The 15,254-nt window shown below is 66.3% G+C and overlaps 1 protein-coding gene across 4 annotated transcripts in view; it reads right to left on the bottom strand.

Moving 5' to 3' along the window:
• The window catches only part of RXRA (retinoid X receptor alpha), a 101,203-nt gene extending 86,194 nt beyond the window's left edge, over window positions 1-15,009 (bottom strand). Inside the window, exon 1 of one of the 4 annotated variants that reach the window (XM_082470113.1) lies at window positions 14,856-15,009. In XM_082470113.1, coding sequence (XP_082326239.1) covers window positions 14,856-14,883 — 28 coding nt within the window. In that variant the 5' untranslated portion in view covers window positions 14,884-15,009. Of the gene's footprint in view, window positions 1-12,781; window positions 12,805-13,086; window positions 13,108-14,855 lie in introns of those variants that run through there. The other 3 variants (XM_082470114.1, XM_082470117.1, XM_082470116.1) reach the window with 3 other exon arrangements.
• Window positions 15,010-15,254: the final 245 nt, after the last annotated feature.

Here is a 15,254-nt window from a genome sequence, read left to right as displayed (position 1 = left end):
AGGAAATAAAAATAAAATTGCTCCAGCCAGCCCCGGTTGTTTGTGTAGGAAACACGGCATCTCCCGGCCCAGCAGGGCGGGCTCAGCTCTGGGCCCCTCCCGGACGAGGAATGTCTCTCCCCACATCCCCCCTCCTCCCAGGACTTCAGCTGTGCACCCTGGGCAGGAAGTGCCTCAGAGAGGGATCCCGAGAGCCACGTTCAAATCTCAGCTCTGCCACTCATCAGCTGTGGGACCCTGGGCAGGGAGCTGGGCCCCCTCCCAGGGCTGCAGACCCCCACCCTGCCCTGCCCGAGGCTCCGGCAACACCGGCCCACCACCTCTCTCTGCCAGGGTCCCCTCCGGGACCCTCCCCATCTGCACGCCGCTCTGCCCCGAGGTGGGCAGTCAGGAGATAAGAGCGCCAGACTACAGTGAGGACCAGGCCTGGCCCTCACTGGCCTGGCTCAGAGCTCAATTTCCTTATCACACAATTAGAGGAAGTCTTCCTTCTCATCCTTTCCTGCTGGTCTTTTCCAGGGCTGGCGTTAGGCTCATTCTCACTAAAGTGTGCACGACTGACCCTGGCTTCAAGACCAGCTCCTCCTCCCAGGGTGCAGAACCCCACAGAAGAGAAGGCACCCCAGCCAGAGGGCCAGGCTCCGGCTCACGCATCCCACCACCCGCCCCGCCCCGCCCCTGGCAGGCAAGGACCCTCCACCACCCCCTTCGTTCAGGGAGGCACTTGCTAGATCAACGCTCATCAATTGGCCAAGTCTGCCGAGGGCGCCCGCCGAAAGGGCACGGGAGAGCTGCAGGCCATTAGTGATGCAGCCCGAGCCCGGGCCCGGGGCAGTGGGACACGAGCCGCGGGCGAGCGCCCCCACCCACTGTGTCCCTCTTCAGAGGACCCTTGTCACTCCCATGGCCCCTTCGGCCCCCACCACTGGGTCTGACGTTCGTCTAACCCCTCGCCCAGGCCTGGGAACTGGCGTGAGCCCTGGGGGACCGGCTGGGGAGGTCTGGGGGTGACACGGCTGGTCTGATCCAGCACCGCTCGGCCCCAAACCCCCTCCCACGACAGCCCCAGGTCTTTCTGGAACATCTGCTCTCAGCCCTCCCAATCCTCCGGCCCTCAGGAAAAGACCCCAATTCCCGAGGGGTTCACTTGCCCCTCGGCCCCGCTGCTTCTCTGAGCGTCGCCTGCCTTGGACCCGCCCACGTCTCCCTGCACACACCTGGGGCGCTGCCCACGCCGGCCGGGCAGCGGGGCTCCCAGCCCTCGGGGCCCAAACTAACAGCGAGCCGGCCCGAGAGGACCGTGGGCCCATCCCTGGCCTGGACTTGCCTGTGTGGACACACGGAACACACACGCTCACACCCCCTCGCTCACACACACAGGCTCACACCCCCTCGCTCACACACACAGGCTCACACCCCCTCGCTCACACACACAGGCTCACACCCCCTCACTCACACACACAGGCTCGCACACGTGCACCCCGGCTCCAGAACCCGGCCACAGGAGTGACCCTGCCCGAGCTCTGCGCCCCACGTGGTTCTGGTTCCAAGTCCCCAAGGAGAGTCTGGGGAGGATGGGGTCCCTGAGGGCGGGGGGCAGCACACGCCACTCCCAGTCCTGGCCTTGCTGCCCAGCCCCCTCCGGCCCACAGACCCTCTGAGCTGGCCGGAGAGCCCGAGCTGGGGGTCCCACGGGTGAGAGCACAGGACAAAAGAGCAGACCCTGGGCCCTCTGGCCTCCAGGTCCTGGGGGCCAAGCCCGAGGTCAGGGACGCCAGCAGCCCACCCAACACAGGCGCGTGGGCCAGTGGCCACCAAGCACCGAGCGAGGAGTCCAGACAGCCAGGGATACGACGGGAGTGACAACGGTCATTTCAGAAACCAGGGAGGGTGTGCGTGTGTGCGTGTGCGTGTGCGTGTGCGTGTGCATGCAGGGCCAGCCACCAAGAGGGGCTGAGGGTCAGCAGGGGAGGGAGGTCCGGGGCAGGCCATCTCCAGAGCCCTGGAGGGATTCCCTGAGACCCCCAGGTCCCTACGAGGCCCGTTCACTCCCCCAAGGCCATGATCTGCCTGCCCCCTCCCCTCGCCCGGGGGCCCGGGCAGAGCGCAAGGCCTGGCCTCGATGCAGGACGGACGTGACGGCCGAGGGGGTGGGGGGCCCTGGCTGTCCCTCCGATAACGAGCTCCACAGCTTATCAGCCACGTGCAGGACCAGCGCGGGCTCGGGAGCCTTCCCCTCCCCACTCCGGGAGCCGGCCATGAGAGCATCCCCGCTGCCCAACGCGGAGACACAATAACTGTCCACAAGCAGATAAGTCTCAGCAAAGAGGTGCGGGCAGGGCGGCTGCTGCAGCCGGAAGACACACGTGGGGAGCACGCCTCTCCCGAGACCTGCAGCCAGCAAGGGCACCGGGAGACGCGAGGGCACCGGGAGCTGCGACCTTGTCCCGTGGCCCTGGGACTTGGGGTGGGGAGGGTGCCAGCCGGGGTCGGAGGGGCAGCACTTGGATTGGGGGGTGGTCAGCCTAGAACCAGAGGTGCCCGCGGTCCTGCAGCCAGATCGCACCCCGGCAGAGGAGGCCCTCTGAGCACCACGGCGTTTCCTTTTTATAAATCCCATCCCACGCCAGCCACGGGAGCCAGGAATAAGTCGGCAGGGATCCAACGCCCAGTGGCAGCCTGCAGGCCGGCGGCTGTGCCCGCACGCCTGCCCACCCTTTCAGCCTGGGAGGGAGGCCCAGAGAGGCCTTGGACATCTCGGGCTGTGCTGTGCACTCCACCCGCAGCATCTCCCATACTCTCAGGCACCCAGGCTACCATCAGCCCCATCTACACCTGTGGAACTAAGCTGGGACCGCCAGCCAGGCCGTGGGAACCTAAGGCGCGTGCTCCAGACTGCCCAGCTGCCTGGGCCCAGGTGTCAGGCTGCATCCTACACCAAAGTCCTGATTGCCCCCCCAGACCTTCCTCTAGAGTCTTCCTCATTTGGTAAAAGGCACATCACCCTTCCTGTGCTCAGGCCAAAGGCCCCAGACCACTTCTGCCTCATTAGCACTCCCCTGCCCTGCCCTCTGCACCCCCCCCCTTCTCACACAGCAGCACAGCCTCCTACCAAGCACAGGCCAGACGCCACCCTCCCTGGCCCGGGACCCTCCAGTGGCTCCACCTCCCGGGGGCAGAGGTTCCATAGGCTTCTCTGCACTCTCTGATTCCATCTCTACCCTTTCCTCTCACTGGCTCGGCTCCAGCCACACAGGCAGATTCAAGGAACGCTGAGTGGGAGGTCTCAGACGGACAACACTAACATGCGGATCTGAGGACGCAGAAACTGACTTCTCCCAGGCAAACTCCTATGCATCCCTCACAACCCAATTCAGACAGCCCAGCCCACTGAACACCAGGGCAAGCTGATAACCCCTTCTCCTGTGCCCGCCCTGCTTCCAGTAGTCCTCCCACCGCCACACTCACACTGTCCCCTCCCCCACAGTCAAAGCAGGCATGACCACACTTGTCAACCACGAGTGATCTACCCTGACACACATAATCAGCCCCACTTTACACATAAGAAAACTGAGGCCCAGAGAGGTTTTAAAACTCTGGCCCAAGGTGACACAAGTGGTAGTGTGGCGGCAGTCCATCCCAGTCCCTATGACCCCAGGCACCACTCACCATCTTGGGGGCTTAGCCTCACTCAACGCTGCCTCCCCAGGGTCCAGCAGATCCAGGCGTCTGCAGACAGACAGCCAGTCAGACGGACAGAGGGATGAACAGACGGCTGGCAGGCGGGAGCTTTGCTCTGAACCTCTCGGCCAGGCTTTGATTTCTACCCTCTCGCCCCACCAGCCAAGTTTCAACAAGACGTACTCAGCAGCAGAGGAAGGAACCACGTCTCGACACAGGCAGTCATCTGGGTCTGAGGACCCCCCCATGCTGCATCCGGGCACTGAATCCAAGGGACACCCAGGTCCCGTCCAGCAGCAGGTGGCAGCTGCATCTAAAGCACGCAGAGCAGAGAGGGTGGGAGGCTCAGCCCTGGACAGGGACACCCAGGGTTGGAACCCTGGCCTCAGGCTCCCCGAGGGCTTCCAGCTGCCAGCTGGGCCCAGGGATCCTCCAGGGCAGGGTCTCTGTCGATGGCGCCAGGCTCTCCCTGCTCCACGCCCAGGAATCAGCACCAGGGTAGACACACAGCAGGACTTCCCTCCCTTGAAAGTTGGGACGGACCCCCAGAAGAAGGGTGATTCAAACAATGATGGCTTTCAAAGTCACTCTGCAAGGGGTGGGCTCCCCCCACGACGTTTCTGAAGTGGAGGGGGTGGGGGAGACATGTGCAGAAAGCACTAATTCAGTCAACAAACGCTTTCTTAGGCTGGTGCAGCGCCTGGTGCTGTGCGCTTGGCAGCCAACTAGACCTGTGAGCCAAGCCCATTGATGGGCAGGGGCGCTCCGCGGTCTCAGGCCCCGCGGGGAAAGCGCCGCGCCCGACTGGCGGCGTCTGCCAAGGGCCCCGGCCGTGGAGCAGTGGCACGCCAGCCCTGTACTTCCCACCTCCGACTCGGCCCAACATCCTTCCTTCCATTTCACACATGAGGAAACCGAGATAAACAGGGAGGAAGTAACGTGCTCCAAGTCACAAAGTTCATGTGGCAGAGCCGGAAGGTTCAGGCCAGGGGCTCTGAGCGGGCCACCCATCCCCCGTCAGCAGTCTGCAGGGATCAGCCTCTTGGGGGCAGAGGCTGGCGCCCCGACCTTTGCCCAGGGAGACAGAACAGGGAAGGGGGAAGGCCCTGGCTCTCGTCCCTGCTGTCCGCACCCCTCCAGCTGGACCCAGGAAGGTGGCCACCAGCGCTGCCCCGCCCGCCCCGGGCTGTGGCCCGCCTCGCCACCGTCTGAGCTCAGAGTGGCCTGGCACTCACTGCCCAAGGCCCCCACCTCCTAGCCCTCCTCCTGACCTTGATCCTGGGCAGAAAGTCCAGGAGCAGGGGCGGGGCGGGGGCAGCTCCGCCACCTCCTGTGGACTCTGGCCCCAGTAAGAGCCATTTTTCTCAATCCAGGCAAGGAGGGGGTGAATTGAGGAACCATCAGACAGCCCAGCACTCCTGCAGGAGGCTCCACGAGGCGGGGGCAGGGGCACTTCGGGGATGGACCACGGGACGTGGGGACACACAGGCGGGTGGGGAAAGGACCCCCAGCTGCTCCACCCAGAGAGGGGCCCAACTCTGGCCACTCCCCCCAGGAGCCAGAGCTCCGAACTGGGGTAAGAACACAAGGTGGGCCAGCGTGGGCCATGCTCCAGACCAGGACATCCCAGGGCCCGGGAAGCAGAGGGGACATCGGGTCCGCAGAAAACGGCTCAGAGGGGCTGCCTGCCGCCAGGCTGGGGGTGGCCGGGTCGCAGCCAGGCCCACTCCCAGCCTTACCTCCCCCCAAGGTTAATCACTCCCAGAGCAGCTGACCACACCCCTCACGCTCACATGGGCCCTCGCCAGCACAGACCGGTAACCAGCCATCAAGGGGCCAGCCAGAGGAGCCTGGCAGCGCAGTCGGATCCTTCTGAAATCCTCCAGGGAGGGCCCCGACCCACTGCCCACCCAACAAACTCTTATTTACCCCGTAAAACCTAACTACGACATCACCTCCTCTTTGAAGCCTCCCTGACTTTCCCAGGCAGTTTACAGGTGGGGCAACTGAGACCCAGAAAGGTAAATTTGCCAGCCCAGGGCCACACGGCCCCCAGCTCAGAGCTGGCACTCATTCATCACACCAGCGCGCTTTGAACACGAGAAAGCCAGAGAGCAGAGTGAGCGGTGCTTGATGCGGAGGGAGAGGCTTGAGGGTCACGTGACACTGAGCAGAGGCCCAAGCTCCACACCGGGGCAATGGGGGCCCGCGGAGAATTCCAGGTTGGGGATGTCAGGGCCCAAGGAGAGAAGGGGCCGGCCCGGCCTTGGGTGGTGGCTGGCATGATAGCACCTGCAGCTGCCCTGCCCCCGCTCCGCCCAGCCCCCATCAGTAAGGTTACTCCCCCCTGACACGCTGCTTACCCCCAAACCGTCTCACCATAACACTCCCAGGTGAAAGCCAGAGCTGGACCCGGCGGGACTGACCATACTCCCCACCGCAGCCGACTTCCTAGCTCCCGCAGCTCAGCTGCTGTCCCCTCAACGGGGAGGGCACAGAGCCACTTCCCGAGGAGGGGGTCCCCAGCTCTGCCACCCCAACTGCAAGGCCACCAGCTCAGGGGAACAGGGCCGAGGAAGGGAGGAGCAGAGGCCTCTGGCAGCCACAGGGCCCCAGGGAAACCGAGGCCCGCGGGGAGAAGGGACCTGCCCGGGCATGCAGCGAGCTGCTCAGACAGCCAACTGGACCGTCCACCCCACCCCGGGCTGCAGCCCTGCAGGGGAGGGGCCCTCCTGCCCCCCGGAGGCGGGGGAGGGGTGACCACCAGCCTGACCAGGTGGGGCAAGACAAGGGGGTTCAGGGGACACCCCAAGAGCTCAACCATACTGGCCTCTCCTGGGAGCAGCAGTGACAGCCTCTGCTGAGGGCACCCCAAAGCCACTCCAGATGAAGCCAGGTCATGGGGGTACACAGCCAGGGCACCTTGGGCGCATCCTTCAAGCTCCCCGAGACTGAAGCCCTCATCCCCAAAATGTGGACACAACAGCCCCACCCCAGGGCCTGTCCACGTGGAGGGCACTCAGCCCAGGCCACCGCCCTGCCACCGCGGCCCAATGCTGCCCAACGCCTGGCCCGGCCTCTGAGGGCCAAACAGCCAGCAAGGTGGGTTCCCTGGACAGCAGGCCTGCATCTCCTGGAAAGCGGGGGCCGGGCTGGCCCGCCAGCCCCTCGCCAGGGTCCCAGGCGAATCCTCCACGGCGGGGGGGTGAGCTGCCACGGACGGCGGTCGTGGGTCACCTCCACCCGACTCCTCAACCACGGGCGCTTCCCTGGACGGCTCGGAGCCCACCGTGAGCACTCTCTTGGCTGACGCTCCCGTGTCCCTACGAGGCTGCGTCGTCACCCCGCGTCCGAATGAGAAGCGGCGGAGCTGAACCCAGGTAGCCCAGCACCCAGTCCAGAACTGAGCCCACCGCCCCGCACTCCACTCGGCCGGCTCACAGGCGACAGGCCGTGCACAGCCTGGCTGGCTCTGGCAGGGAAAAGCACTCAGGCTTCCGGAGGACACGGCCCCGCAGACCGGAGGGAGGGGACCGGGACAGGGACCTCCAGGTAGGGGCTCGGGGCCAGCCGCCCGACGGCGCCTGCTCCAGAGGGCCGGGCAGAGAGCCTGTGAGCGCAGCGACTCCGGCCACCTGGGCTGTCACCACCTGACCTCTGCCCGGGGCCAGTGCGGACACTTAAGCTAAATTGGTCAATTACGGGATACTTAGATCCCTCCCCGGGGCTCCCCAGCCTCCCTCGGTTCTGGGCGGCAGCCCCAGGAAGCCAGTTGAATCAGTAACCTCATTACAGCCCAGCGGCCGCACCGGGGCCGGCTTTGAACTCCGCGGGGTTTATCCATGACCACTGCAGGATCTACACACGGCTGGCCCGGGCCCAACTCGCTCTCCCCTCCCTCTCCTCCCCTCCGCGCAGGAGGCTCCAGACTCAGGACGGCCGCGGCCTCTGCTGAGACCCATCACCACCGGCCCCGAACCCGGGGCACAGCCAGGGGAACCGAGGCACGGCGAGACACCACTGTTGCTCAGATGAGCCCGTGGAGGCGCAGGGGGGCCGGGGTCAGGCTCTGGGTCACCGGGAAGCAGACCAAGGGCTCCTCTTTGTGTCCCCAGCCCCAACTGACGGCGCTCCCCACACCTGTCTCAGGAACTTAGAGCCAAGGGCCAGCCGTGAACATCTCACGAGGAGGGACCCCAGGGCAACAACTCACACCGAGGCCCTCAGTGGCTCCAGCCCCACGAGGGCCCCCCAACATCCCATTTCCCAGCCCCAAGGTCAGTCCCCACCTTGGTCCTCGAGTCCTTGCTCTGACCCCAGGAGGCCCGGTCGCCCTGCCCCGGCACAGACAGCCCGTCCCCCAACGTCGGTGCTCCGGGCCCGACACGTCCTTCCAGGACTGGGCTCAGCCCTCTTGACTTCCAGACTGTTCCATCACCTTTCCCAGAGATCCCAGGCCCCCTAGCTGAAGCCACTAGCGCCCCAGGCCCTGGAACGTCTCGGTTGATGTGATGGGGGGCCCATGGGGTGGAGAGCACGTCCCCAAGGACAGGCCAAGGGCCCACGGGCCAGGAAGGGAGAAGGGGAGAGGAGAAGAGCCAGGGCTGGGCAGGAGTTGGGGGGTGGGGGGCGTCCTCTCCCAGCCCTGTGCTCAGGGAGGTGAAGATCTCCAACCCAGTGGCCCAGCCTGACCCCCCCCCCCAGGAAGCCACTTGGGGTCCCCGCCCCCAGTGCAGGCCGCTGTGCTGAGAGACCCAGCCAGAGCCCACTCACAGGGGCACCTACCCTGTCGGGCTCCAAGCCCACCTCGGACCCTTCTCCTCCAGCCCACCCTCTGCACACAGCTGGAGGCCTAATTCCGACCCCAGGGCCCCGGGGCCCCTCCTGGTCACCGTGTCAACCAGCCAGCTCTCACACAACACCGCCTCTCCCAGCTCCGGCCACACGGGCCGCTGGGCCCTGTCTCAGCTGACCCTGCCCCCCGGAGCGCCCCTCCCCCGGACCCGCCGCAACCCTGCCTCTGCTTCAGTGTCCTCGCCAGAACCGGCTCCGACAGGAAGCCCGGCCGCCCTCCCGCTCACAGCCAGCTCCGTGGGGCAGCAGGACCCGGCCGGCGCCCGGCAGGTGCTCCCCGGGCGCCGTGGGGACTTGAAGCCAGCCAGCAGGCCCGAGTCCTTCTAAGGAAAAGCTCATTGAGACTTTATTAGAATCAGCTGGGAAGGCCAGGCGCGTGTGCGCGTCCGTGCACGCGTGTTTGTGCGCGCTCGTGGGAGTGGGTGCGTGAGGGCCCGTGCGCGCGTGTGCACGTGTGTTCGTACGTGCGCGTGTGTTCACAGCTGTGCACCTGTGTGCATGTTGCGCGTGTACGCGTGGAGGCCTGCGGTCACGTGCACGTACATGCGTGTGCGCTGCCGGCGGGGAACGCAGAGATAAGCGAGGCCCTGCCCCGCCCCGGGGACCAGCTGTGGCTGTCCTCGCCCAGCACCTCCACCAGGTCCCTCAGGAATTTGCTGCCAGACAGCTCTGCCCTGGCGGGGCGGGGACGGGGACCCCAGGCCACGGGGGTCTTGAGGCTGCGCCTCTAGCTGTCACCCAGCCCGTGGTTTTCCAGTCTATCGACCCTGCCCCACCCCCAGCCGGGGACAACCCCGGAGGAGGTTCGGGGTCTCTACTCCCCAGAGGGCCTTCGAGGGGTGAACGGGGACAGAACGGGGACAGACGGGGACAGTGAAGCGTCAACCTCCACCACGTCTCCCAGAACAAAACGTTCACTCACCTGAGGGCCCGACATGCATAACAGGGCTCCCGGGGAGCCAGGACGGGGCACAGACCCAGGCCCCGCCAGGAGAGTGGCTTCTGAAGATGCCACCTGAGGATCAGGAGGTCGGGGGACAGCGGCGCCCCATCCCAGGGACTGGTCCTGGCCCAGCTGGTGCTCAGGCCCCGCGACTGGGAAACCAAGGTGCTGAGAAAAAGCAGGCAGAACCGTCCAGAGGCGCAGCACGGCACAAAGACTGCGACGGACCTCACATTTCCGTGGGCCCCGCGAGGCTGTCACGAGGTCCTAGAAACCGAGGCCCAGGGACACAGCAGGCGCCCAGTGAACGGAGCCATCATGTCCTCGGATGGACGGCACAGTGCCCCGGACACGTCAGAAGAGATTTAGAGACGTGGGACAGACGTGGGCCGAGGAGGCCCATCTGGCTTCTGGAGACCAAGGAAATGTGTCCCTGAGCGGCCGCCTCGTTCACTTGCTTAACTCACGCAGGGACGCGGGTCCCAGGGACGAGAGGACACACAGACGTAGGGACACAGGACAGACAGCACCAGGCACAGCGCAGGCAGGGCCCGGCTGCAGGGCCTAGAGCGAGCGCACGGCTCCAGCCGCGTGAGTGTGCACACACCGGGGCCGCCACGCGCGTGTGTGTCCCCACTCTCCCCTGCGTCGGCCCGGGCCAATTTTATTTAGCTGTTTTCTGCTCCATCAGGCTCATTCGGCTGCTGAGCTAGACGACTGCTTTGTAACTCTAGGGTGCAATTTCTCCGTCTGTGAAGCACTGGGGCACGACTGCTCGGAACATCCCGCACCAGGCTCGGTGGGCGTGCAAGCGAGGCCCTCGCCCCACCACCTCCTGCGGGCCTCGGGGGGGGGTGCACAGAGCAGGGACCCAGCAGGGCTGAGGGCGCCCAGACCAGGGGCCACGTCGGTGCTCGCTCAGCGTGGAGACGGGGCCGGGGGCAGCCCTCCTCTCCAGCGTGGGTCCCGCAGCCTTGACAGCAGCAGCCATGCCTCTGCTCTGTGGTCCTGTTTCAGTCTAACACTCGAGAACCGGGCCCCACGCTGATGCAGGCAGGGGACACCGGGAGGCTCTGGCCACAGGCCTTGCCTTTGAAGAAGAGCCGTCAGGTAGACACGCCCCTGCAATAAGATGGGCTGCCTTTCCGCCAGCACCGTAGAAGGGCCGACACACGTGTCCATTTTACAGATGGACAGTTAAGGCTCCGAGAGGCCGGCAGGCAGGCCACACACACAGGCAGCAGGGACAGAGGACCCGATCCCCAGTGGCCTGACCACCAGCCCACAAGAGGACACAGTCCCCCAGGAAGGTGCAGCTCCCAGGGACCCCCCCACCCCCTCCCCGGGAATGGCCGGGTCATTCGAGAGAGAGCAGGTAGGGGGGGCAAGTGACAAAGGGGCCTGAGGAGGAGAGGAAGGGAGAGTGAAGATGGAACGGCCCCTTGGAAAACGTAAGCAGTGCAAGCAGGGGAGGGGAGGGGACCGGCCCGCTCCCCGCACCTTCCACAGCATCCAGGAAACAGACCTGCACGGTGCACGTCAGGGCAAAGGTACTGAAGGTGATCCCCAAGTGGACACCAACCTCACCAGCCACCCAGGCTCTCAAGGGCCGGCACCCCTGCCCATCCTTAACCCTGCCTGCAGTCAGTTCCCATAGGAACAGACCAGTCGATGGGACACCTCAAGGCCCTGGCCACCAGAGCCAGCTACCAAAGACAAATTCTGGCAAACGAGGAGTGGGTGGAAAAGGGAAGGAGGATCAGGTCTTGTCCTGAGCCAGCTCAGTGGCCTCTGCTCTTGTCCTACGGACAGCAGCTGAGTCGGGCCCAGGGGCCCTCTTCTCCTAGAGGACAGGCCTTACTCGAGACCACCGCCTACCGTGGAAATACACCAACTGTGGAGAGAGCCCGGGCAAGCCAAGAAAATGAAAGTCCGGAGGCAGCTTCCACTGGCTCTGGGCAGGCGTTTGGGGCCTTCCCCTCGACCCCACACCACCTCCTGTGCAGCCCAAGTCTGTCCCCCCGTGACTCACCGAGCGGCCCCTCTCCTGATGCCAGAGCCCGTGGTACCCACACCCAGCCCCATTCTGTACCACACAGTAATCCCACCACCAGCCCCCAGGACGGGAGACAAGGACCACCAACCGAAACCCGCCCACAGAGGCACAGAGGGGGTGGGGCAGGGGCCGGGGGAAGGCAGGCAGAGGGCCTCCTGGAGGAGGCCCAGCTCCCTGCAGGCCCGGAAGGACAGGCGCAGCTGGAAGAGCCGGTGGAGCTGGGATCAGGCCCCCAGCAGCTGCCCCGGGGCGAGCAGGGCTGCCCGCTCAACTCCGCCAAACCCCAGCTCAGCGCTGCCCGCCCGCCCTCCGTGGCTCCCCCTGGGGGTCCCCAGCTCGCCCCACCCATGTGCGGGCAGAGTGGGTCAGGGCGACACGCTGGGCCCAGGCACATCAGACAGGCAACCAACCCCAGGCAAGGATGCAGGCCAGCAAGGCCACGGCCACGGCCACACCCATCTGAGGGCTGTTTTTCTCACCCTGACACTTCCCCCGTCAACAAACAGAGCCCCCTCCAGAGTTTACCAAAACAAACGCCCCAACAGTCAGCAGTGCCCAGGCCAAGACAGGACTGCCTCGCAGGCCGGACTCCAAGCCCAGCCTCCAAGCCCAGCCTCCAGAGAGTCACATGACCCTGTTATTTCGGGAGGCCCCGGAATGTGCTCTATTTTGGGTCCCGAGGGCTCTGACGTTACCAGATGCCCCTTACCAGGGCTCCAAGCTCTCCCAGGTCTCCAAGAGCTGCCCAGAGGGTGACCAGTGGACCTCCTGCTCTGCTACTGCCCCCCACCCTTCCCCAGGCAAATGGGCTACTAGCAGCCAGGGGTCTGGGGTCTGAGACCCTGGGACACTGCGGACTCAGCATTCCAGTCCCACTGTCCGGCCTGATGCCAGCGCAGGTCTCCCCCCGATGGGCACGGGCACTGGTCCGCCCTGGGCAGCAGCAGCAGGGGCAGGAAGCAGGGGCTGCCTTGGGCAAGTTCCTTGGCCTCCAGATCTATACCTTGGGTTCATCCCCGCCCCGCCACCACTGGGAGGCTCAGCCGCTGGGAGACTCCCGGGCGGGTGACAGCAAGTACCCAAGCCCACCGAGCCCCAGGCGATGGGTTCTGGAAGGAGCAGGCCCTCTGCCCAAGGCCCTGAAAGTGGCCGGACAACCGTAAGGGGCAACGCCACCTGCCCAGCAGCTCCAGGCCCGCCCTGGGTCGCCAGCCGCGCCTGGACAAGCCGGGCCTCCTGACACTCACCCCCAACGAGGGATTAGGCCATGTTGACAAAAGGGCTTAGGCAAGTAGCCGCTTAAATGGACCTTCAACTCCACTGGACTTCAGAGCTGGTCACAAGCTTAGAAAAAAATAAAGTGTAATCAGAGCCCAGGGCTCTCCACTCAGGCCTGGGGCATGGGCTGCCTGGGGGGGCATGGGCTGCCTGGGAGGCCACAGGCTGAGTCAAGGAGAGAAGCTCCCCCAGCCAGCCTACTTGCAGCAGGGGGGGGGACGGCAGGGCGCGGGGAGGCTGGGGGGGTGGGGGGGGTGAGGAACACGACACCTACCCAGGTTCCTGGGGCGCGACCTTTCCACTTGACGGGGACTGCAGCACAGCAACCCTACAGCCTGGGCCCTACGTGTGCTGACTCCCAGGACCCTCCCAGGATGTCAGGGACCGGGACCTGTCCCGCTCCAAGTACCCAGCCATGGCCCTGCCTCATCGCGGGGGCCAGGAGGAGAGCAAAGGCAGAGCTGAGCATTCTTGTTCCAGAGGGATGCTCTGTGTGTGTATGTGCACACACGTGTGCAAAGCTTTAACGGGGGACAGGAGAGGCTGTCGGCCTACACGGGGCCCCGCCAGGCCCACGCCAGGCCCAGCAGTGGCAAGTCAAACAGCTCAGCTTTCAATCCTGCTCCACACACACGGTCACTACAGGCTGGGGATTCAAATCCAAAATCCATCACTTTGTAGCCTGTGGCTTCAGTCTCTCTCAACCAGGTTTCTCATCTGCAAAATGGGCATGAGCGCCCACCCTGGGGTCTCTGGGGAGGAAGGAGAGTGCTCAGCCTGGTGCCTGCGGAGGTCTTCGCTGTACAGAGTCAGGGAAGGAGTCTCCTTAGGTCTGACAAACTCGGAACCCTGCCCCAGTCACCCTGCCATATGCCCCTCTGTGAGCCGGCGCCGAGGGCTCAGACCCTCGCCCACACATCCCGGGGAGGGGGGCCAGCTCCACGCGGCTCCCCTCCACCTCCCCATCTCACCAAACGTCTCTGCAGCTGTGCTGAGTTCTGGCCGCCAACCCGGTGGCCAAACTGCACCCCGGGCTGCAGGAGGGTGGGCAGGCAGGAGGGGCAATAGACCGCGGGTTTCATTCATAATCAGCTGCTTTAATTTCCATTCAGCACAAATCCTTCACCCAGCCTGACAGCCTAGCTGCCGGCCCCACCACCAAATTAATATCCTTCCCGGGCTCATTTATAAAGTCTCCCCACCCCCTCCCCCCTTCCCGGCCTCTCACTGGCTCCCAAACCCTAGGGAGGACGATGGCTCGGGGCACCTGGCCATGCTCCCTCCTCCTCCTCCTCCGTGGGTCCAGACCTTGAGCTGGAGAGCAGTCCGGGGCAGGGAAGCCACTGGGTGGGATGGCAGTGGGAGGACAGGAAAACCGGCCCTCCGTGCCTCTAGGGTGTCCACCCCAAGTGCAGGGCCAGCTCCAGAGAACGCCCGGAGAACACTCTGGTGCGCCAGAGTGAGGGGCCCCATTTCTGGAATGGGGCCTCCCCAGGTTTGATGTTCCCGGTCTTACGGCCCCTTGGCGACCCTGCCCACCCGCGCCCGGGCTGCTCTGGGGGAGGAGGAGTCCGGAGTGTTCCAGGGCCGGCGGCCTGCTGGACTCGGCAGCCCAGGCGGCGGCGCAGAGGCCGTCCCGATGCCAGGGCGGCCGAAGGCTAGGAGCGCACAAGTTGCGCCGCCCCGCTGGAAATGGGCGCCCGGGCGGGGGTCGCGGGCCGCTGCCAGGAGGGGCCAAGAGCCCCCCCCCTTCCAGCCGACCGGCCGCCCCTCCGGCCCCGCCGCCCGCCCGCTGCCCACTCCCGCTCCGCCACCAAGTCGGCGGCCCGGCGCGGGCCGGGGGCCGCCAGCCGCCCTCGCCCCCTCCCCGCCCGGCCGGCCGGCCCGGGTAAAAGTTGCCCGGCCCACCCGCTCCCTCCCGGCGCCCCAACTCCGCGCGGGCCGGCGGGGGGCGCGGGGCCGGGCGGGGCTGGCCGGGGCCCCCGCGCGCGCCGGGAACGCGCCCCGCCGCCGCCGCCCCCGCCGCCGCCCGCGATCACTCACCGAGCGGCAGGAAATGTTTGGTGTCCATGTCTGCGGCGACCTCGCGGCGGGAGGCGGGCGAGCGCGGCGGCCCCCGGCGCGGCCGGCCGGGCCCGGGCGGCGGGAGCCGGCGGCGGCGGCGGCGGCGGCGGCGCGCGGAGGCCGCGGCGCGGCGAGTTGTTGCAAAAGTCGCCCAACAATGTAAACTACTTGTGCTGCGCGCCGCCGCCGCGCGCCCGCGCCCGCGCCCGCGCCCCCGCCGCGCGCGCCCGCGCCCCGCTCCGACTGCTGCGGCGCCGGCGGGGGGGCGACGGGGGGCCCGCGACGGGCGCGGACTCGGCGCAGCGCCGCCGCCCGCCCGGCCTGCGCGCCCGCCCAGCCCCGCCCGCCCGGAGCGCACCCCCCGCCGGTCCCCCCGCC

The sequence above is a fragment of the Balaenoptera physalus genome (assembly GCF_965194825.1).
Source record: "Balaenoptera physalus genome assembly, chromosome: 7".
Lineage (NCBI taxonomy): Eukaryota > Metazoa > Chordata > Mammalia > Artiodactyla > Balaenopteridae > Balaenoptera > Balaenoptera physalus.
This window is presented reverse-complemented; position numbering and strand designations above follow the sequence as displayed.